General features: G+C 41.7%; 1 protein-coding gene across 5 annotated transcripts in view; it reads right to left on the minus strand.

Annotated features, from left to right (window-relative positions):
- Positions 1-23261, minus strand: part of ARHGAP26 (Rho GTPase activating protein 26) — a 424411-nt gene that overhangs the window by 72775 nt on the left and 328375 nt on the right. For all 5 annotated transcript variants that reach the window (XM_023617500.2, XM_023617501.2, XM_070234027.1 and 2 more), the window contains exons 19-20: positions 18012-18150; positions 4022-4175 (exon numbers count right to left, since the gene is read on the minus strand). In XM_023617500.2, the coding sequence (XP_023473268.1) occupies positions 4022-4175; positions 18012-18150 (293 nt within the window). The remainder of the gene's footprint in view (positions 1-4021; positions 4176-18011; positions 18151-23261) is intronic.

Genomic DNA, 23261 nt, shown 5'->3' on the forward strand with positions numbered 1-23261 from the left:
TTCAAATGCTTTTTTGCATCTGTATGTCTTCTTTGGTGAGGTGTCTGTCCAGATCTTTTGTCCAGTTTTTAATTGGGTTGTTTATTTACTATTAAATTTTAAGAGCTGTTTGTATATTTTAGATACTAGTCCTTTATCAGATATGTGTTTTGCAAATATTTTCTCCTCGACTTGTGACTTGGCTTTTTACTTTCTTAATGGTGTCTTTTGCAGAGCAGACTTTTTTTAATGTATATGAAGTCCAACTTACCAATTTTTTCTTCCATGGATCATGTTTTTGATGTTGTATCTAAACAGTCTTTGCCAAACCCAAGGTCACCAAGATTTTTTCTCATGTTGTCTTCTAGAAATTTTACAGTTTTGCATTTTACATTTGGGTTTATGATCTATTTTGAGTTAATATTTGTAAAAGGTAGAAGGTCTGTGTCTAGATTCTTTTTTGCGGGGGGAGGAAGAGTGGCCTTGAGCTAACATCTGATACCAATCTTCCTCTTTCTCTTGAGGAAGATTGTCACTGAGCTAACATCTGTGCCAATCTTCCTCTACTTTATGTGGGATGCCGCTACAGCATGGCTTGATGAGCGGTGCTAGGTCTACACCTGGGAACTGAACCCATGAACCCCAGGCCGTCAAAGTGGAGCATGCGAACTTCACCACCACACCACCAGGCTGGGCCCATCTAGATTCATTTTTTTGCATGTGGATGTCTAGTTGTTCCAGCATGAAATCTGGATTTTTCTGTAAAGTATCTTGATTTTAAAGGTTGGTTCAATATTTTTTTTTTGGTGGTAGTGGTGGGGAGGAACTAAGCTCCTCCTCCCCCAACACACATGTCTGTAGGCTGTTTTTCTCCATCTTGGATTATCTCTGCCTCTCTCATCCCCCTTATCTGGAATGCTCTTCATCCCCATATAATCTCACCTCTGCCCATCTCACAATTTGTCTACTTCACCTTTCCCAATACTCTGGTGCATGCACTCAACAGATATTCAGTTAATAGCTGCCAAACTGTAAATGCACTTATGAGCTATAAGTCCCACTTAGCACTGCCATATACCACTGTCTTTCCTCCTTAGCCAGACTGTAAACTCTTGGAGAGGCCAGGAATCCTCCTTTTTCTAATTTATCCCAGGTAGCTTAGCATAGACCTGAGCACAAAATAGGTCAGCAGTACTTGCCATAATTTTAGACTAGCTGGACTTTGGTTCTGGCTTACCAAGTGTCCTTTGATCTTCAGGAGAGATGGCTACTTCAGGAAGTCTTGCTTAGGACCTGCCAAAGATTTAAACCCTGCAGCCTTACCCCGGCACAGCTATAATGGCGGCATCTCTAATTTTGATGCCTGATACAGCATTATGCCCCCACAAACAAGAGGGCCCTGATCTCCTTGGAGAATTAGAGAAGATTTACCAATGAGATAGCAAAGTACGGTCTCTGAAGTACCAAAGGGTGCTGAGTCACAAACATGTTTCTTTCGTTATGATTGTTATGTGGTCATAATGATCATTCTAGTCATTATGAAAATAATGAAAAACAAATGAATGAAATAAAAAGAACAGACAGTTTTCTGGTGACTGGTTCCCTACCTTACACCTAATTAATATTCATGCTATGGTAATCCCCCACCCCCGACTTTGTTTTTTGTTTTCATCTGTGTCATTAAGAGTTCCCATTCAAGGTCTCTGTGCACTTCAAAGTAGACAATAATGGAGGGAATGAAAGGGTCCAGAACTGAGGTTGAGACCCAAGTGCTCTTGGTCCATTGCGACTGAGCCCAATCACAGAGGCATAGCGTCCCAACAGACTTCTCAGAGTTCATTTACTCAAGGAAAGTACTGCGACTCTGCTTGCCAGGACCACCAAGCTTCCGTCTCTGGCTCACCCAGGAAAATCCCAGGCAGAAAAAACTGGGGAGGCACAAACTGGGGAACAACATCTCACTGTCCTGGGTTTCAGAAACGGTCGATGAACCTACTGCAGGGCTTCAGGGCCTCTGGCGTGGCCCTCATTCAGGATCATGGCACACTCTGGTGTCAGCGCTGGCATCAGCACTGCTTCCACCTCAAGAACAGCCTTCCTTGAGCTCAAGACTCACAGGCATCAGTCAGATATTCATTCAGCTTGGAAGGACAGCAGTCTTGTTGGAAACACACCCACACTCCTCCCTCCAAGCCTCTTTCAAAGGCAAACAAGTAAAACTGTTCCTGGCATCACCCTGCTTTCCCTGGGAGAGTCCCCCAAATCTTTAGCAGGCAGGGGACAGTCACCATGAATAGCACGAAGCGGGCAGAGTGACCCCCGGTGTTTCACGTAGAACAAACCACATCTAGACAAGTGAAAACTAAAAAATCCCAAGCGCCTGCTCCAGGACCTGTTTAAAAGACATACCCCCCTTTTTCACTTAGCTGCCAAAGCAGCCTCTTTGGACACACTGTACTCAGTGGTGACTCAGGAGGCTCCCGGCTCCCAGCCGCTGAAAACAAAGATTAAAAACCACCAGTTGGTACTGCTGGCTAGAATCAGGGATGTGAAGCAACTTGGGCTAGATATTCAACTTTGCTCACGCTGAGCAACAAATAACTTCCGCAACTGCTGGGTACAGAGGTTCAAACAAAATGGAAAAAAAAGACAACCAAGCTAGAATCTCCTTAAAGTTGAGGGAGGCGGGTCTGGGAGTGCCTGAGAGAGCACAGGGCAAGGGACAGAGACTCTGCAGGCAAGTCTGGCCATGGAGACAGAGGAGAATCACTGCCCATATGCTGTCAGGGTCAATTATTCTGAGCTCTTGAGGCACTGGTCTATTTCTTGGTGAACAAACACATTATCTAGCAATCAACAGGTAAGAAGTAAACTTCCTGAATATCAAGGCAGGATTTAAAGATGCCAGCAACGAAACAGAGACCTGATTTTCCTGATGTACAATTTCATCTTACACTGTTGTTGCGTTTTCAGCATAAGGACCTCTAAGTCCATTTTAGAGTTCTTTTTCCTTCCAAGCCTTAATATCCCTTAGTTTCTTCTAAGGCAAAAATTTCTGGACCCATTTTGCAGATCTGTAAATATCACAAAGAGATAGAATGGCAGGGTGTGTTCATGCATCACGGCATGGAGAGGGGCAGGAAAAGCTCTGACATCCTGGTGTTTCACCAAATGAAACAACCGCTCTGAGGCAACCTGCTGCTGACCCTCGACCTCTTTTCACCAGAGAAAGGCCAAGTCAACGCTGCTTTTCCTGAGTCTTACACAGCTGCAGCTTGGGAGTCCAGCTGTTCTGGTCACGGCCTCACATTCTTTCTGGAAAGGCTCTAGCAGACAAGATTTATGGAGTGGTCTGAAGAAGCATGCTAAGCAGTGTGGGATGAAACCACAAGGGAGAACTCTTCTGGCCCTAGCAGAGTAGATCATTTCAGTGGAGGATTGGACAAGCAGCCCCAAAACTGCCTGTCTCGGCAACAAGTGCTCAATACCCAAGAAGGAAGCAATAGAAGTTCTTCTCTTTTAGAGTCTCTGGTATGCGAACAGTCATGCTACGGTTTGAGGGTCTGAAGACCCAAAGGGCTACTGGGGGCTCTTCTTTCTGGAAGTGGACACAGAGGTGGCACCGAAAATTCTCAACAAGTCAGGGAGAAGGGAAACTGAGACAACATGAATGAGTGAAATAGACTTGGCTACTGATCTGCTGAGCTACTGCAGTGCCTGGATGTTTGTAAAACCAAAAGAAATTGCTTTTCATGCCCAGCAGCCAACACAGGCAACAGCCATCACCAAAGCCATCTCAGCAGGATGGTAAATCAAAGATCACCAAGGCCAAGAAGCAGCATGTTTAAGAATAATGATTCCCCTTGGAGACGATGATGCTTAAAAAAATCTCTAACGAAACAGCCAAGCTCCAAGTTTAGGGAGAAGGTTTAGATCATGTTCATGGGGCAATGCTCTAAGTCAGAAGGGACCAGAGAGCAAAGTCTGGGTGAAACGGCTGACCAAGGGCCTACTGTGGCAGGCCACTGGACATCATACTTACAGTGAGTTGGGCCGGGTGGGTTTGAGCACATCCAGGTCTGGGTCACTGGAGTTCATGTTGGGCTGTAAACTGCTGCTGGAATTGAGGATGCTGTTTGCATTTGATGAGACGACAGATTCTAAACTGGAGTTGATGATGCTGTTTCTTTGTTCCTCTGAGGGGAAAAAAAAAGGCCATAAGCCCCATATTAATATTATTTCATAGGGATAGTCTGTTCATACACATATAAAAATTTTAACATAATAAGACCAGATTGAGATCTCTGATCCCAATGAAGCTAAGAAAAGGACAGAGAAAAGGATAAGAATTACAAGTGGGAAAGGAATAGTCAAAGGGGAACAGGCGACTTGAAACTTTAGAGCAAAACCTCCTCCTCAGCTTGACAGGATGTACCTGTCCTTTAATACAACCAGCCTTTTTCCTAAGAGTGGCCCTATGACTGCACTATAAATTGTGTCTTCTTTTGACTGTCAGATGGTCAGAACAGAGAGCAGCCTTCATAGCCCCCTTACAGTCAACCAGATCCTCTTGGTTTCCGTGACACTAGACTTTTATTTTAAAACTCCTGCCCTCAATATTGTCTTAATTGCTCAGGCCATGTCCTACCTCCAATTCTATCACACCTCACCATAAAATGTCTACTATTTGGTCATCAACTTCCTTATAACTCTGCAGTCTAAATTCCTCACTGGGCCCCAGACATACCCTTCTGGGTTGCCTCTAGCTCCGTGTATTTGATGTTTAGCTTCGAGATAGTTCTTTGATAAATAGATCTGTAAGGGCGACAGAGTAGCCTGCATCTAAAAAAAACTGAGTCCACAGTCCAAACAGTCATTAATGCTTGGAGAATATTACTAAACCAGGATGGAGAAAACCTGAGTTCTCCTGGCTCTGTGGCCTAAGGCAGTTTCTCATTCACTCTCTGTTTCTGGGTTAACGCGTCTATAAAATGGGAGAATGAGAACTGCCTTGCACAGCTTGAGGAGCTGTCATGAGGATCAAGTGGGATCACATGGAAGAACGCGTTTTGTAAACTTCAGAACATTGCTCAAAGAAAAGAACTTTCTGTTTCTTTCCATCTTTAAAAACTTGGAACCACGTGCTGAAGAAAACATTTTGGGGATAATTTGGCTAAATGGCATAGGTACAACTGCTGTAGCAAAATATTAGAGACTTGGAATATCATTTTTGTCTCACATTCGTTACAAATACACCATATTGAAATCAACTGACTTTTTGGTAATCAATTCACTTATCAAGAAACACTGTGTCTGCGTTAATCCTCACTGGGCCTTTGTGAAATGAGCCAAAGGTGTACTATATGCCTAAGAAGACAGACTGGGCTCACTGACATAGTGGTTCAGAGGTCGACATCTGAACTCCGGTCTCCTTAGGTAATAAAGAGGGTGACGTCACAATAAAAAAAATACTTTTCCCCTTGTACCAGCCATGTATGTAAAAATTGATTATGCTTATGAAACGATGTTACAGTAATCGTCACAATAAATACACACACACCAAAAGCCCCTAATATCTTAGCAAATTCTCAATGCCCTGTTTAACAAAGAAGAGTTAAGAAGTCCCTGAGGCTACTGGGAGATTCCTGAACTCTTAAGTAGATTTTGAAAAATGTAGATTATTAAATTGATTCCCGAGATGGAGAACTACTCATATTTCAAGAGCTTAAGTTCCAAATAGAAACAGCAACAAAGAAACAGAAACCAAAAGAGTTACATTGAGCCAAGGGGTAGGAGGACTAACAGGGCCCACAAACGGGAACTTGCTACTGGGAAGAAAAACAACTCGAAAATCACATAATTAGGGGATCATTGAGGGAATGGATATGCCACTTATCAGTATGAATCAGAATGAATCAGTAAAAGTAAAATTTTCCTTTGCACGAAATACTCCTATCAAGATTCCTGAAAGACTGTGAGGAGCCCAGGACTACTGTACAAAAATGGGGAGTAAAAATGACACTTCTTTGGGGCTCAGTGGAGACATTTTCTGCTTCACATGGGAAGAGAGATGTGTAGTTTTATTAACTCTAGTTTGAGGCCAAGTTTGCATGACATAATTCTCTGAATTCAAGGAAATAACAGAGGATAATTATAGCTCACATTTCTCTGGTGATTGTATTTACTTGTCCATGAGAGGGTTATGATTCTCTATATTAAAAACAATACTTTGCTAAAAGTGTATTAGTTTTTCTAAAATATTATTGAGACATTTTCTTCTGCCTTACTATCCATTAGAAAAAGAGAGTATGTGAGATGAAAACTTCTTCAATTTTCATTTATTCAAGAAATGTTTATTGAGTACCTACTGAGTACCAAACACAGTCCCCAGACAGTTAGCAGACCCCTGCACTAATTTCTTGGTATTTTATTCAGATGTACACTAGAGTATTTATTATCTCGCACACATTTATTTGGTCATATGTCCACCTTCTTCGGTAGACTATAAGCAACCTAAGATTGGACATTTGACAGATAAAACTTGGAAATCACAACTGAAAAAACATTATATAAAGATGCTGTGCTTTATAAAATATTTCATCAGAATCCTACTGTTCATAAAAAGATTCAATTCTAAAAACTGGACTTAGGTAAAATTTTTAAGAATGTATCTACTGTTCCAGTATTATAGACTGAGTTTCTCTACGAGCTAACAAAGAAGGCTGCAGCATATGGAAAATGATATTTGTCTGAAGTAAGCTCACAAAAGAATGAGGATGGGGTGGAAAATGAAAACTCAACCCTCTCTGGACTAGAAAAGTCAATGAAATAAAACAGGTGGCTACACCCAGATTGAGCTTCAGGATTCCTCGTATTTCATTTACTGGAGGACACAAGAATTCTTTTTTTAAGAAATAAATTGTTTTTGAGATTCTACTTTGACTTCTATTTAAATATCTAGGATCTTTCACATATGGTACAACCCATAACAAAACAAAACAACAAAAGCAAATGATCGGGGAAAGGAGTTCTTTGTCCAAGAAGAAAACATAAAAAATTTAATCTTAAGATTTCATAGTTTTGCAGCCAAGAAAGCCAAATCTGCATGCTAAGAGCAGCCTCCTTACTGGTATCCCTCGATGGACCTAAAAGGAAATTTGGAAACCTGGCACTGTCTGACTATAAGACCAGTTTTATTTGACATGAGAACTCAGATAATGAGACTGAGAACTTCTAAGTTGAAATGCTGACAATCCTTACTAAGGGTGAGTAGGAAGGTGCGGATTATTCCAGAGAAGGGGTAGAGAGTAAAAACAACAGCAAATCAGATGTCTTAGTGGTTATGGCAAAGTGTACCAAGACGAATTCTAAAGTATTTGGAATTAAGAATTAAAGAGAAAATGATTCAGTAATGTCACTCAACACAGGAGGATTTTTTGTCAGGTGGGCAAATGAGTCCTTGCTCCTGACAGAAAAACATAATGAGAACAGGCAGCCTAAAAGACTTAAAAAAAAAAAAAAGAAATTAACCAAATCATTCAAATACCAGAGCTGGACTTCTCTGAGTCACTGATGATTCAAACTTGCTCTGGCATCCCCATCAGCCAGTATAAGGGGGACTGATGGCAATTACACTGCTGCAGAAAAACAATTATAGGCTAGTGGACTGAAAAAGAAAAACAATAACCAGATATGAGTCAAAGCAACAAGATCACAGAGAACAATTTCTATGACCAACAGAGAAAGAATGCCCACAATTCAGGAGTATTCCTAAACTGGCTGAAGTTAGTGAGAAGGGTTGCCTTCCTCAAACATGTTTGTCAACAAGAATCAGTCTTCTTAGTCACAGGAAATAAGAGCCCAGAAACAATGAAATGATAAAATAAAGTAAGTCTCCAAACAAATATAAACATGTATGGGTAATGCGTTGGACAATTTCATGAACCTATGTTCTATGAGGAGTGACAAACTGGATGTGGACAAGGTCCTTAAGAATGCAAATGACTCAAGGGCAGGGGCACGTGTGCCCACACAGAATACATCAAGCATCCATGACCAGTGACCTGGGAGGGCAGTGTCAGCTCATACATTACTGGTGCCTACCCCGTGTGGAGGATACATCAAAGCTCCACGAATGGTTATAAGATAAATAATAAATATAAGGCAACAATGAACAATCAAAATGTATTCTGCTAGCACAGAAAGAGGCAGTTTTCGTTATTAAATTTTTCAGGTGCTTCAGACAGGGACCGCTAATGCCCTTGAAACCAAAGTACTGGTTATAGTGGGCAGAGTGTCTGTTTTTTGTACAAATCAGAAGCGGAAAAACATGAGTATGCAACCAAATCACTGCAACTAAAAAAAGAAAGCCACAGAAGAATTTTGGTGATATTGTACTTGTTCTGGTGGTTGCCATGGAAATCTGGGAGCTAAGCGACTTCACTGTCCATATTTACCAAGTGACTCCTGCTCACTCTAATGACAACCCCACCCCCTATGAGAGGTAGGGTCTCTGTTTATCATGGAACCCAGAGGTGAGGCCAGGAGCGCACACACAGAGCCAAGCCAAATTCACACGTCCTGGCAGGCCTGAACACCCCTGGCTCCCTGACTACACAGAGCTGAAGGGTAAATACGAAACACAGGCTGTCGGCGTCACTTTGGGGGAGGTTTCCCACCACGCACGGAAGGAAGTCTGTCAGAATACAGGCTCACGTCTCATTTTTCTATGATGTCTGAGACTAGCTGTCAAAAAGAAGAGGGAAGGTGACTGTTCTTTAAAAGCAGCTCCTGATGCCTCACAGAGCCCAAAGGAGGGAACTCTCTCTCCACATGATCAGACAGGGAGAAAAGGGAATTACCAGAAAGACCAAGTTATGCAAAGACACAGGCTTTACGCAAAAAATATTAAGGCAAAAAGCAAAATACCCAGAGGCTTTCCCGTGCAGTGGTGGGGAGAGAGGTGTACCTTCTCCTGCTGGTTAAAGTTTTGCAATGAGGTCTGTCACGTATCATCTTGACAAGATAGGATGACAATAGCATGGCAGCTTAATGAATTTTGCAATAAAAAATGATGAGTATACAGCACTTTCTGAGTTTACCATCTCTGGGAAACACCCAAGTACATGGGAAGCTTAGAATCAGATTTTCTGAAGCAATTTTTCTTCCCCTGTAGCTTTTGCTCCTGATAATAGTGGCATGCCAAGCCACATAAAATCTGAGGTGGTCTGATTTCATGCTGACCCAGTGTCAGTTCCTATGATAAAAATTATCTTAAAAAGCAGTTTGAGCAATGTGTTTGGGCACATAAAGACAGTCTGGGCAATGTTTAAAAAATAATCTTAAAAAGCAGTTTGGGCAATGATGGACCAAACAGTGAGCTGATAAGTGAAAAATCTGGTCAATCTGTTGTTTTGACCATAGGACACGTACATGATATTACAGCTTTTGGCAGGTTGTCTTCAGCAAAACAACAACTGATCTTGGTCCTGTGTGGACTGACTGACTGACTTTTCTCCCCGTGGTGCTCATAATAACCCCTTTCTTTGCAAAGGGAAAGAATGTCAATAAAACTGGATTTCATGAGAGAATGGGGAAGTCATTGTGGCTGCCCCAGGATTGAGCTGATTCATGGGAATGAGACATGGAGACACAGTGGGGAAGCCCACCCCTGAAACAACACCATTTCAAACACCACGGTGTAGGAATGAGCCTCTAGTTAACGGCTGAATAGGGAGTTGAATGATGGGAGTTAAATGGATACTCTTCTACTGACAGCGTAGCCCTCCTTTCTGCCTGAGAACTTACTTTTGAGAAGGGACATTTTCCCTTTAATCTATGATCCCCAACATCTGAGGGAGTCCACATATAGACTGCTTACACTACTGCTCAGTAGAAAGAGGAAAATTATATATTTACTTATGTTTGTGACTCACTGCAAAATGGGCTTCAGATAGTGAAATAGTATGATTAGGGAGTTTTCTTTTTAATAACATAAAAATCAGTCAATACATAATAAATATGCCTTCCTCTCCAATTTAGAAAGTACAGAAAAGCATACAAATATCCTATATGTAGATTGGTGTGTAAACGTCCACTCGTTTTGTTATACATTAAAATACACACATATACATTTTTCTTTTAACAAAGTGGGATAACATCATACCTAATGTTGAGTTACCTGCTTTGTTCACTTAGTGATAATGCCAGAGATATGAGCCTGTAATATGCTTGTTTTCATTTAATGATCTATCTTGAACTTTTTCCTTGCCATTAGCTTTCTTTCCACAGAATCGTTTTTTTAATGGCCACATTAACTATGCGGTTTTCAGTCACACATGGTAACCACACATAATTAAGCCAAGAGCCACATTACACCTTACAGTCCGTGTGACAATAGGAATCCATGTGGATAAATATGTCTGCCAAAACAAACAGGTGTGCCCAGAGCGCCCAGGATCTGCAGAGGCAACCTGAGAAAAGGCACAGGCTGCAGCTTTGACTGCTCAGAGAAAGACATTATGTAAGCCTTTGAATAGCATGAATTCCCAGCTATTTTTCAACAAGGAAGACGCAGTTGAGAGTGTATGCGCTGAATCTCACCCTCTCACTGGGCCTGTCTGGGAGAGGGTCCAGGATGAATTAACTGAACTAAAAGAATTAATCGGAGCTCTAATCCCAGCAGCTAGTTAACATGATCCATGTAAAACAAAGCCCAAGGATCCATTCCCACCCCACCAACGCTGGACAACATCCCCGGGCTGTTGCTGCCTTTGCACTCAAGCATCAAATGGGCTCTCTCTGGGGCCAGGGTGACTCTGTATTACCCTCACGTGTGGGCCTCTCCTTTGGAACCTGCAGGCTCCAGAGGCAGAACGATTTCTTAGTCAAATGTAAAGTAAAACTGCAGCCTGATGATAATCATCGTAATCGTAGCTAACATTTATTAGGTGCTTACTATGTTCTAGGCCCAGTGTCAAGTACTTTACATGCACTGGCTCACTTCATCATGGTAAATATCCTCCAAGGAAGCTATTATTAGTGATCGATTTTACAGATGAGCAAAGGGAGGTTCAGGAAAGGAAAGTAATGCACTCCAGGCCTCGGAGCCAGCAGGTGATAGAGATGGCCTTGGAACATGCATCTGGCCACAGGGCCCTGCTGTCAACCGCCATGCCAGGCTGTCCCAAACCCTGACAGAGAGCCAAAGAGACGTTCTGGTAATGACAGAAGACAAGCAACCTTGATTGTCTCCCCCTGCCCAAGCCAATGCTTCGCTAACTGTAGCTGGCACCAGCATCATCAGGGTGCTTTTAAAAATACCGATACCTGAGCTCCAGCCAAGACCTCCTGATTCAGAGCATAGCAGGGAGGGGACCAGGCATCTGTAATTTTAATGAGCTCCTTACATGCTTCTAATATACACCCAAGTCTAAGAACCACTGTGCCAAGAAACACATTTCAACACCTTGGTATAAGTGCTAAAAATCTGAGACAAAATAAGTGGTAAATGTCACCTTTCAACCTCTTGGAAGAAATCTAAAAGGTACAAGACCTAAGACCTGGTTGCTTGTTCCCTCTTGTCCTTCTGGCTCTACCTTTTACAGTTGTCTGGAAAAAGTACAGCTTGTGTGTCAGTACCTTTCACCCAGACACACTAGTCCAATTCTGCTGTATGATGTATCTGTGTGGAAACGTGGAGATTAAACAGTCGTCTCCTTCGCCACCATTCTTCTGGCAGCACAGTTGAAAAGCCTTGTTCCATCTGTTCTGAGGTGGTCACAAATGAGCGTGACTGCCCTGGCTCAGCAGAGTAAAGCTTCTGCTGAATGCACGCTGCTCTCTGTGAGCCGCTGCAGATCTGAAGGGGCTGCTGCCCGCCAGTGCGCATCCTGAGGAACCCATTCAATATGGTTCAACTGTCCCCACGACAGCATGGAAACTGGGACAGATGGCTTTTATTGCTTTGTAACTCAGCCTAGCAAGGTTTTCACTTCTGTGGCACAAGAACTGACAGAGGCACCCTTTTGGAGACAACACTGCTTAACCTCTCTAGCCTCAGTATACCTGTCTGTAAAATGTGGATGAGACCCTACCTCAAGGGATGATTGTCAACTGTGAGGATGAGATGAGCCAATAATGGGCTCAGCAGGCTGCTTGCTATGTTAGCTGAGCTATAATTATTTTTATTGTTGTTGTTGATGTTGTTGAATGAGGCTCAAAATCTAGCTTGGTCTCAAGGTTCTTTATCAATTGCATCTATTTATCCTCCCACAGCAGCTCCTCAGCTCTTTACAGGCAGACCCCTAGCTTAATGAAAGCTTAAGCTCTAGGTTCGTAAGTGGAACTGGAAACATTTTCCCTTGGAAATAATTAGGTTTGCAGGCCAGGTCACAAAAGCCAACCCTAACAGAACCACATCTCCTCTAGAACAATCTTGCAAGTTGAAATTGGAAGGCAGAATAATGACTGGTTAACAGTAAGTGTAGCTTTGAGGTCAGAATGACTGGGTTCAAATTTACTACTTTGTTGCTGTGTGACCCTGAGTTTCTTATTTAATAATTATTATTTAATGATTAATAATTATTTAAATTTTATTTCCCTCCAAGTGTAAAATAGGGACAGTACTTGTGTCATACAATTGTAAAGATTAAATGAGATGCTGCTACACACAGTGCCTAGCATGAGAAAGCGCTTGATAAATTATATGGCCATATATATTAAACATATATAAATAAAAAATCAATTTCTATGGGAAAATGTTTTCCAAGTTCAATTTGGGAACATATCTTTCTACAGTCTTCTCCTGAGTTCTACAGACAAAAGCTACCCTTTGATATTTACAGAAAGACTCTCTTCTATGCTTCGTCTGTTAGGCATCATAGACTACCCTACTGTCCTTTGGGCCAGACAGTGACTCTCATTTCCTTTGGCATCCTTCTCAGAATTCCCCCTTTTAGAAAATATTTCTTCACTAGCTACTGACAAGTCGGGTATCTAGTCCCCTCCTCATGACAATATTTAGTGGTTTCCTAATGATTTGCATTTGTTGCTATGACACTTCCTAAATCCCCCATTTCTCTATTTCCTTCGTTCTCTTCCACAAAGTTGTAATTTCAGAGACTACTCCCATTTCATTCCTAGCCCCAATTTCACCACACACTATCTACGAGGAGCCACATGCTGCCTCATAACTGACCAAAGACCCTACCCAGCAGAGTATAAGAAAGCATCCAGCCCCTCATTCTGGGAAGAGACCACTGTCATCATAACGACAGCTTTACCTTTAGGGAAAAAGAAAGAGCCACCTGGCAAAGACTCCACTACTATCCATGGATTAAAGAAAAAGAGTCTTATGGAGGTGCGTGGGCACACAACTGGTCTACTTACACAGAAGGAAAAACTCCTTCTGGAAAATAAAAAACATATCCATGAGCATCAACTAATATGTCAGATACTTCCATGACAATCTGAGGCCAAGAGTGTTGGCACAGATTCACGTCTGCAAGAAAAGAATGCGCTCCAACTTCTGCACAGAGCAGGGGACACTGCAGAGAGGTGGGAGAAAAATGTGTGCTGACAACCAACACCAGGGACCTCTCAAAAAGAGGCACCCATGTGAGCTACTCTGGGAGTTTCAGGCCCATTACACATCTCCACTGGAGACTGAAGAGAGGGCTGACCAATGAAAATATTACACTGCAAGTACATCAGTGAGGAGAAAATGCAGAAGCGAACTCAAAAGAGATCAGGCAGACAGACAAAAGCGGAAATGAGGCTCTGAAAAACGTCATATGCCAAGATTGAAGGTAGAGGAGAGGAATGTGGACATGTGCTTGTGTGTGTGTGTATGTGTCCACACAAGCCTTATCCCTCTAACAAGGTATTTGCTCTGAGGCAAGAACGTAAAGAGAGGGAAGGTCACATCAACCCTGGACAGGTATCACAAAGAACCAAAAGTGCACAGCATAAAATTGACAGATTGACAGTGAGTGTCCACCATGATATAAACAGCCAGCTGACAATCTCTGAACCCAATTCTAGTTGAGTGGACAAAGGAAACTTGAATTTGTATATTTACGTTAAGAGGAAAGACCTAAGTCAGTCAAAAATTCAGAGCAAGGGGCTGGCCCCTTGGCCGAGTGGTTAAGTTCGCGCACTCCGCTGCAGGCGGCCCAGTGTTTCGTTAGTTCGAATCCTGGGCGTGGACATGGCACTGCTCATCAAACCACGCTGAGGCAGCGTCCCACATGCCACAACTAGAAGGATGCACAACAAAGAATATACAACTACGTACTGGGGGGCTTTGGGGAGAAAAAGGAAAAAATAAAATCTTTTAAAAAAAAAATTCAGAGCAAGGTCTGTGGACGCCACACTGTGGTACACATTCCACAGGCAGGACACAAGACAATTTGAATGTGGATGAACATTCTTTATCTTAATGGGTAGATATTTATTTTAATGTGTATTAGTGAACAGTAAAAGGAGACCATCAAACTCATGTTTTTAGAGGTTTTACTGAGTAGGAGTAGGCCATGTAAAGAAGTGAGTTTCTTTAAAATAGATTTTAAAAAATGTATTAAACAAACCACAGAGCATGAGTTATGTGGTTGTGGCCCAAAGAGTGAATGAAGGTGTATGTATGTGATTCAAGTTTGGGAAGTACTGAGCTAGGTATGGGAAGAGGCCTTTAACTGAAAAACATCATTATATGGAAATATAGGACTTTTTTCCCAAAAATTCCCTGCGGGGTCTTTACCTGTACTTTAATTCTAAAGGTAAATGCAGCAAAGTGCTTTGATAGACAAAGGGATGAAGGTGTATGAAAACTTTATTGAGCACCATCAAATGCTCATCCGACAGTGATGCGTGGCTGGATGACAACCTAGGAGGGGGGAGTGCGGGCAGAACCTTCCAACTGGCCGTCTTCCTCACAGCATCAATTCACCCACCCCTCCTCTGGTGCTTTCTAAGCCAGCTTGGATATCATTCTAGTTTCCCAGAAAAAAAGTGGTTTCCAAAACAAACTATAAGAAGTGTATGTATATACACACACCTATATACTTTTCAATGAAAATGTTTCTTCTCTGAGAAAGGGGAGAAAGCTAAGCACCCCACAAACATCCGAGCATATGGAGATTCCAGTCCTGTTTCCAGGGGACATTTCCTAACACTCAGAGGAGAGATATATTGCTTCCTGTCTTGCATCCTTTGGTCCACCGTCCATAGATGGGGCCACGGGAGCTTGTTCTGCGACTGAGGCGGGTCTGCTCTCACACGTCCTTCACTTTCATCCTCTGCCTGTGTGATAAGATTTATCCTGGGTAAAGATCTAATTGATTTTCTCTGAATCTCCATCTTCTTTCTTACATGCTCCCAGAGTACGCTTTAAGATCTGTTCCAAAGCTGCTTCTGATTCAATCTAACTGCAAACTCCGCACTATTTTAAGCTTAGAGGAATTTACCAATGCTGTCTGATCTGTCCTGATCTGCACTGTACGGTGCTTGGCACAGAACATGGAAGTGACTGTGGATCTCTTGGAAACCTGAGAGGCATCTCGCCCCGCAGCCTGACGCCTTGTTTGTGGCAGATGTGAGTGAGGCCAGGCCTGTTCCAAGGGTTCCCTGTGCACTTGGAGGGGCCCAGGCTGTGTGCAGACCCAAGCCAGATATTGAAGAAACACAGGCTATCATTCGAAGGGAAGCCAATCCCAGCACGAGGTCAAAGCCCGAAAAGCGTGCGTATCTGTTGACCTAGGAATTCTTCCACGAATTTCTCTTAAGGAAATTATCATGAATATGAGCAGATTTAGCTACAAAGATGATAACAGTAGCTTTGCTTATAAAAGCAAAATATCTGAAACAACCCAAATGGTGCTAAATACACCAAAGTGCAGCCACACTGTGGGATACTATGAAATCCTTAAATGCAGTCATGTTCTGGGGGCAGGAAGATTTGTTTTCAGGAGGAATGATAAGGAAGGCCATTACTTCTGAATTACAAGCGGATAAAAAAACATTTTTTGTAACAAAGAAATAGAAAGATGCCAATCTGGATAGGGAACCTCTCCTCTTCAAGGCAAACTGGGACATTATTCTGCTTTGTGCCTTTATTGTACCTCAGAGAGATCAGTAGTAGAGGTAGTAATGGTAATAATAATAATAACAATAACAACATCACACGCCCCCCTCCACAGCGTTTACTGAGCACCTAACTCTGCAACAGGCACTGTTTGAAGTGCTTTAAACTCACAACAACCTGGTGAGGTAGAAACTCTTACATTCCTATTTTCCAGAAGAGCAGACTGAGGCCCTGAGACATGGGATAACTTGCCCACGTCACACACAGCCCGTGAGCAGCAGAGGCAGGATTCTCACCCAGGCAATCTGGTGCCGGTGTGTGCTTCTGACCACTCCACCCTCCCGCCTCTCTGAATGCATCCCATTGGCTTACTATTATCTATTCACCGTCTATTTCCCTTACTCAGTCGTGAGCTCCTTAAAGATAAGGGCCCATGTTTATATTCCCAGTCCCTGGCAGACGCTGTGTAAAAGTTGGTTGGTGAATGAACTAGCCTTGGTACCTGCGTGTGATTAAACAGTGACTAATAACAATAGCAGCAGCTCTCAGCTTTTGCCATGTTGGCCTTTGCCATGGCCAGGCCTTGGGCCAGATGCTTAAATGCATAATTTCATTTAATCCTCACAACTTCCCTATGAAAGAGGCACTATTATCCTTACCTTACAGACGAGCGAACTGAGGCTGACAGAAGGGGAAAAGTGGGCCTGTGTGTTGCTCGGGGCACAAGAACCCAGTCTGACTGACTTCAGGCAGAGCTGGGGCCCTCGACTCCTAAAACACACTACTCAACTCTCGGATTACAAAAGCCAAACAAGACTGGATATTTTAGGGCCCAGTGACTTGATCACTGCAAAGAACTCAGAAATCCTGAGATGGAAAAAAGATTTGAAGGGCAGGCCCCATGGCCGAGTGGCTAAGTTCACGCGCTCCACTTTGCTGGCCCAGGGTTTCGCTGGTTGGGATCCTGGGCGTGGACATGGCACTGCTCAGCAGGCCATACTGAGGCAGTGTCCCACATAGCACAACCAGAGGACCTGCAACTAGAATATACAACTATGTACTGGGGGGCTTTGGGGAGAAGAAAGAGAAAATAAGAAGATTGGCACCTGAGCTAACATCTGTTGCTAATCTTTAAAGATTTTATTTTTCCTTTTTCTCCCCAAAGCCCCCCAGCACGTAGTTGCATATTTTTAATTGTGGGTCCTTTCTAGTTGTGGCATGTGGGATGCCGCCTCAGCATGGCCTGATGAGCGGTGCCATGTCCACAGACAGGATCTGAACCGGCGAAACCCTGGGCCGCCGCAGCACGCAAACTTAACCACTCAGCCACGGGGCCGGTCCCTGTTGCCAATCTTTAAAAAAAGATTTGATACAATATTAGTGATAACACTGCTAGTTGGAACAAGAGGGGGAAGGTATTATTCTCTAATTAATTCATTAATTAATTTCACATAATGATTAAGTGCCTACCCCACACCAGGCCCTGGGAGAGGTGGAATAGACGGATGAGCAAAACAAGGTCCTGCCCTCACAGAGTCACATTCTAGTGGGGTATGTGACTTGCCCTAATAAGCATTTAATTATAAACTGAGAAAAAGAGAGGAAGGTTCTTTGGGAGCCCCTAACAAAAGAGGGCCAGAAGAAGTGCTGCCTGAGCTGAGCTCTCATTGTGCAGCAGGAGGAGAGGTGGCTCAGCTGTTTGCCCACAGGAAACCTGGAAAGAGAGTCCTGAACAGTGGGTGGCCCTTGCCCTTCATTCTCAGCAATACTGCTTCCTGGCCTGTCGGGGTTCCTCAGCCATGGAGCCTGGGAGGGCAGAAGGATACACAGTCCTTAAGGACACAAGGGGCAGCGGCACACAGAGAGAGGCTGGAGGTGTGCGTGCTGAGCAGCCAGGAGGTGGGACGGACGCCCCTCCAGCGCCACGCTGGCCCTGAGCAGCGGGACTCACGTTTTTCTGTGGACTGCACGGCGTGGAAGAGCGTCAGGGGCCTCTCGCTGCAGGACGGGGGCTTGGAGTCACTGCTCTTCTTCCGAGATAGGTGCAGCTGGGCATTGGTGAGAGGCGTATCAGGCACGGTGTTAAATATCTGCAAGTAAAGTTTCATGAAAAGATTATACACTACCATGAATTGGGGAGAAAGCACAGGCCCGAACCAGTAACTGAAAGCTTGGTGGTGTCTACGAATCAGCAAGAAAAAGACATGAAAAGACCACCAGCGTTTATTTGCTCAGGACTTTATTTTAAATATCTCTAGGAACTGGCATTAAGCATCCTCCTTCGGAAGCGTATCCTGGAGTGTGGTAACCATTCACTTCCATTTCTAACCCCTTCTGCTATAATTTCCACTGAGCTTCTTTTTGTTGTTCTCTCCAGGGGAAATGGAAAGCAGCTGTGCTAAATGTAAGTCATTGTCTGTTACAGGACTTAAAGTATTTTGACCACCTTTGTCCAGAAACAATTAATCAAAATCATTTTACTTTTCCTCAATGGTTCTAGTTCCCCAATTCTTAACAATTGCTTCACAACTTTCTCAGAATGTGAAATATGCATTTAAATGCACCAAATGCATTTAACACTATAAATTTAATGCAATTAAATGCATTAAAACATCCCACAAAGCAGCACAGAGCAGGGCACCATTTCCCAGGCCTCAATCATCCTCAGATGGAGTATCCTTTTTAGTTCAGCAGCTATGTTATCTTTGATGCTGAGTGCTCTTTTTCTTATTTAAAATGGAGAAAAAAGGTAGTTTCCTCCACTTAATGATAAAGTAACATATAAATACTACAGACAATTTGGAAAATGTAGAAAAACATCGAGAAGAAAGCAAAAAGCTCTCTCAATTCCACTATTTAGAGATAACCACTGTTAACATTTGAGTTTTATTTTCTTATGAACTTTTTTCTTTGAAGCTTTTATTAAAAAAAAAAAGTCCAGGGTAAAAAATGAGAAGAAATGATAGACAAAAATCATGACAACTCTCATCTTTCTGTCTAAAGATACAAGTATGGCAGAACTATTAAAATGGCTACCACTTGCATGTTGCTTACCATGATTGCAGTAGCCACCGTTCAATGGTGGCTCCCTAGGGACCAGTCACTGCATGTGTTTACATGTAGCTCACTCAGTTCTCAGTGACCTTGAGCAACAGGTACTGTCCTCACCATGTATAATGAAGAACTGAGGCAGAGTGGTGAAGCTGCCACATTATAGATATAATTACAGAAGATAACATAGAAACCTATGTCCTTAGATTTTCACGATTCCTTTTTAAATTCATATATAATAACAACACTAATTCATTCAATCAAGAAAGATCTTTTGAGAAAAAGTAGAGCTTTTAGAAAGAGGGCAAGCTAAAGAGTCTATCAACTCAATATAGACTGTTATATGCATAGTATATTAAACAGGATCCTCATGGTAACCACAAATCAGAAACCTATAACAAGCAGGAAAAAAAGTAAGACAAAAGAAATCAAACATATTACTAAAGATATCCATCAAACCACAAGGGAAGAGAGCAAGAGAAATAGAAAGGAACAGAGAAGAACTACTAAAACACCCGGGGGAAAAAAAGGGTCAAAATGGCAATAAATACATATTTATCAATAGCTACTTGAAATGTCAATGGACTAAATGCACCAATCAAATGCCATAGGGTGGCCAACTGGATAAAAATCAAGACCCATGTATATGCTGCGTACAAGAGACACACTTCCGACCTACAGACACTCATAAACTGAAAGTGAAAGTATGGAAAAAGATATTCCATGCAAATGGCAAAGAAAAGAAAGCGGGGGTAGCAATACTTATATCAGACAAAATAGACTTTAAAACAAAAACTGTAATAACAGACAAAGATGGGCACTACATAATGATAAAGGGAACAATCCAACAAGAAAATATAACACTTGTAAATATCTATGCACCTAACATAGGAGCAGCTAAATATATAAAGCAATTATTAACAGACATAAGAGGAGAAATAGACAGTAACACAATAATAGTAGGGGACTTTAACACTCCACTTACACCAATGGATAGATCATCCAAACAGAAGATCAATAAGGAAACACTGGCCTTAAAGGACACATTAGACCAGATGGACTTAGTAGATATATACAGAACATTTCATCCAAAAACCACAGAATACACATTCTTTTCAAATGCCCACGGAACATTCTCCAGGACTGAGCACATATTAGGCCACAAAACAAGTCTCAATAAATTTAAGAAGATTGAAATAATACCATGCATCTTTACTGACCACAAAGGTATGAAACTGGAAATCAACTACAGAAAGAGAACCAGAAAAGCCACAAAAATGTGGAGATTGAACAAAACGCAACTGAACAATGACTGGGTCAATGAAGAAAGCAAAGAAGAAATAAAAAAATTCCTGGAGACAATGAAAATGAAAACATGACATGCCAAAATCTGTGGGATACAGCAAAAGCAGTTCTAAGAGGGAAGTTTATAGCAATTCAGGCCTACCTCAACAAAGAAGAAAAATCCCAAATAGACAATCTAAAAGTGCACCTACAAGTACTGGAAAAAGAACAATAAACAAAGCCCCAAATCAGCAGAAGGAAGGAAATAATAAAAATCAGGGCAGAAATAAACGAAATAGAGACTAAAAAAAACAATAGAAAAAATTACTGCAACCAAGAGCTGGTTTTTGAAAAGATAAACAAAATTGACAAACCTTTAGCTAGACTCACCAAGAAAAAAAGAGAGAAGGCTCAAATGAATAAAATCAGAAATGAAAGAGGAGAGATTACAATGGACACCTCAGAAATACAAAAGATAATAAGAGAATACTATGAAAAGATATACACCAACAAATTGGATAATCTAGAAGAAATGGATAAATTCTTAGAAACATACAACCTTCCAAAACTGGACCAAGAAGATGTAGAAAATCTGAATAGATCGATCACTGGTAAGGAGATCAAAACAGCAATCAAAAACCTCCCAAAATCTATGGTTCAACATCCGCAAATCAATCAACGTGATACACCACATCAACAAACTGAGGAATAAAAACCACATGATCATCTCAATAGATGCAGAGAAGGCATTTGACAAGATCCAACAGCCATTTATGATAAAAACTCTGAACAAAATGGGCATAGAAGGAAACTACCTCAACATAATAAAGGCCATATATGAGAAACCCATAGCCAACATCATACTCAATGGGCAAAAACTGAACGCTATCCCCCTGAAAACAGGAACGAGACAAGGATGCCCTCTATCACCACTCTTATTTAACATAGTACTGGAGGTCCTGGCCAGAGCAATCAGGCAAGAAAAAGGAATAAAAGGAATCCAAATAGGGAGGGAAGAAGTGAAACTCTCGCTGTTTGCAGACAACATGATCTTATATATAGAAAACCCCAAAGAATCCATTGGAAAACTGTTAGAAGTAATCAACAACTACAGCAAAGTTGCAGGGTATAAAATCAATTTGCATAAATCAGTAGCATTTCTATACTCCAGTAATGAACCAACAGAAAAAGAACTCAAGAACACAATACCATTCACAATCGCAACAAAAAGAATAAAATACCTTGGGGTAAATTTAACTAAGGAAGTGAAGGACCTATATAATGAAAATTATAAGGCCTTTCTGAGAGAACTGGATGACGACATAAGGAGATGGAAAGATATTCCATGTATATGGATTGGAAGAATAAACATAGTTAAAATGTCTGTTCTACCTAAAGCAATCTACAGATTCAATGCCATCCCAATCAGAATCCCAATGACATTCTTTACAGAATTAGAACAAAGAATCCTAAAACTCATATGGGGCAACAAAAGACCCCGAATTTCTAAAGAAATCCTGAGAAAAAAGAACAAAATGGGAGGCATCACAATCCCTGACTTCAAAACATACTACAAAGCTACAGTAATCAAAACAGCATGGTACTGGTACAAAAACAGGTGCACAGATCAATGGAACAGAATTGAAAGCCCAGAAATAAAACCACACATCTATGGACAGCTTATCTTTGACAAAGGAGCTGAGGGCATACAATGGAGAAAAGAAAGTCTTTTCAACAAATGGTGCTGGGAAAACTGGAAAGCCACATGGAAAAGAATGAAAATTGACCATTCTTTTTCACCATTCACCAAAATAAACTCAAAATGGATCAAAGACCTAAAGGTGAGACCTGAAACCATAAGGCTTCTGGAAGAAAACGTAGGCAGTACACTCTTTGACATCAGTATTAACAGGATCTTTTCGGACACCATGCCTTCTCAGAGAAAGGAAACAATAGAAAGAATAAACAAATGGGACTTCATCAGACTAAAGAGCTTCTTCAAGGTAAATGAAAACAGGATTGAAACAAAAAAACAACCCACTAACTGGGAAAAAAATATTTGCAAGTCATATATCTGACAAAGGCTTAATATCCATAATATATAAAGAACTCTCGCAACTCAACAACAAAACATCAAACAACCCAATCAAAAAATGGGCTGGAGACATGAACAGACATTTCTCCAAAGAAGATATACTGATGGCCAATAGGCACATGAAAAGATGCTCATCATCGCTGATCATCAGGGAAATGCAAATCAAAACTACACTAAGATATCACCTTACACCCATTAGAATGACAAACATATCTAAAACTAATAGTAACAAATGTTGGAGAGGTTGTGGAGAAAAAGGAACCCTCGTACACTGCTGGTGGGAATGCAAACTGGTGCAGCCACTATGGAAAACAGTATGGAGATTCCTCAAAAAATTAAAAATAGAACTACCATATGATCCAGCCATCCCACTACTGGGTATTTATCCAAAGAGCCTGAAGTCAGCAATCCCAAAAGTCCTATGCACCCCAATGTTCATTGCAGCATTATTTACAATAACCAAGACATGGAAGCAACCTAAGTGCCCAGCAACAGACGAATGGATAAAGAAGATGTGGTACATATATACAATGGAATACTACTCAGCTGTAAAACAGAACAAAATCATTCCATTTGCAATAACATGGATGGACCTTGAGGGAATTATGTTAAGTGAAATAAGCCAGTGAGAGAAGGATAATCTGTGTATGACTCCACTCATGAGGAATTTAAAATTATGGACTAAGAACAGTTTAGTGGATACCAGGGGAAAAGTGGGGTGGGGGGTGGGCACAAAGGGTGAAGTGGTGCACCTACAACATGACTGACAAA

The sequence above is a fragment of the Equus caballus genome, chromosome 14, assembly GCF_041296265.1.
Source record: "Equus caballus isolate H_3958 breed thoroughbred chromosome 14, TB-T2T, whole genome shotgun sequence".
NCBI classification, from domain to species: Eukaryota; Metazoa; Chordata; class Mammalia; order Perissodactyla; family Equidae; genus Equus; species Equus caballus.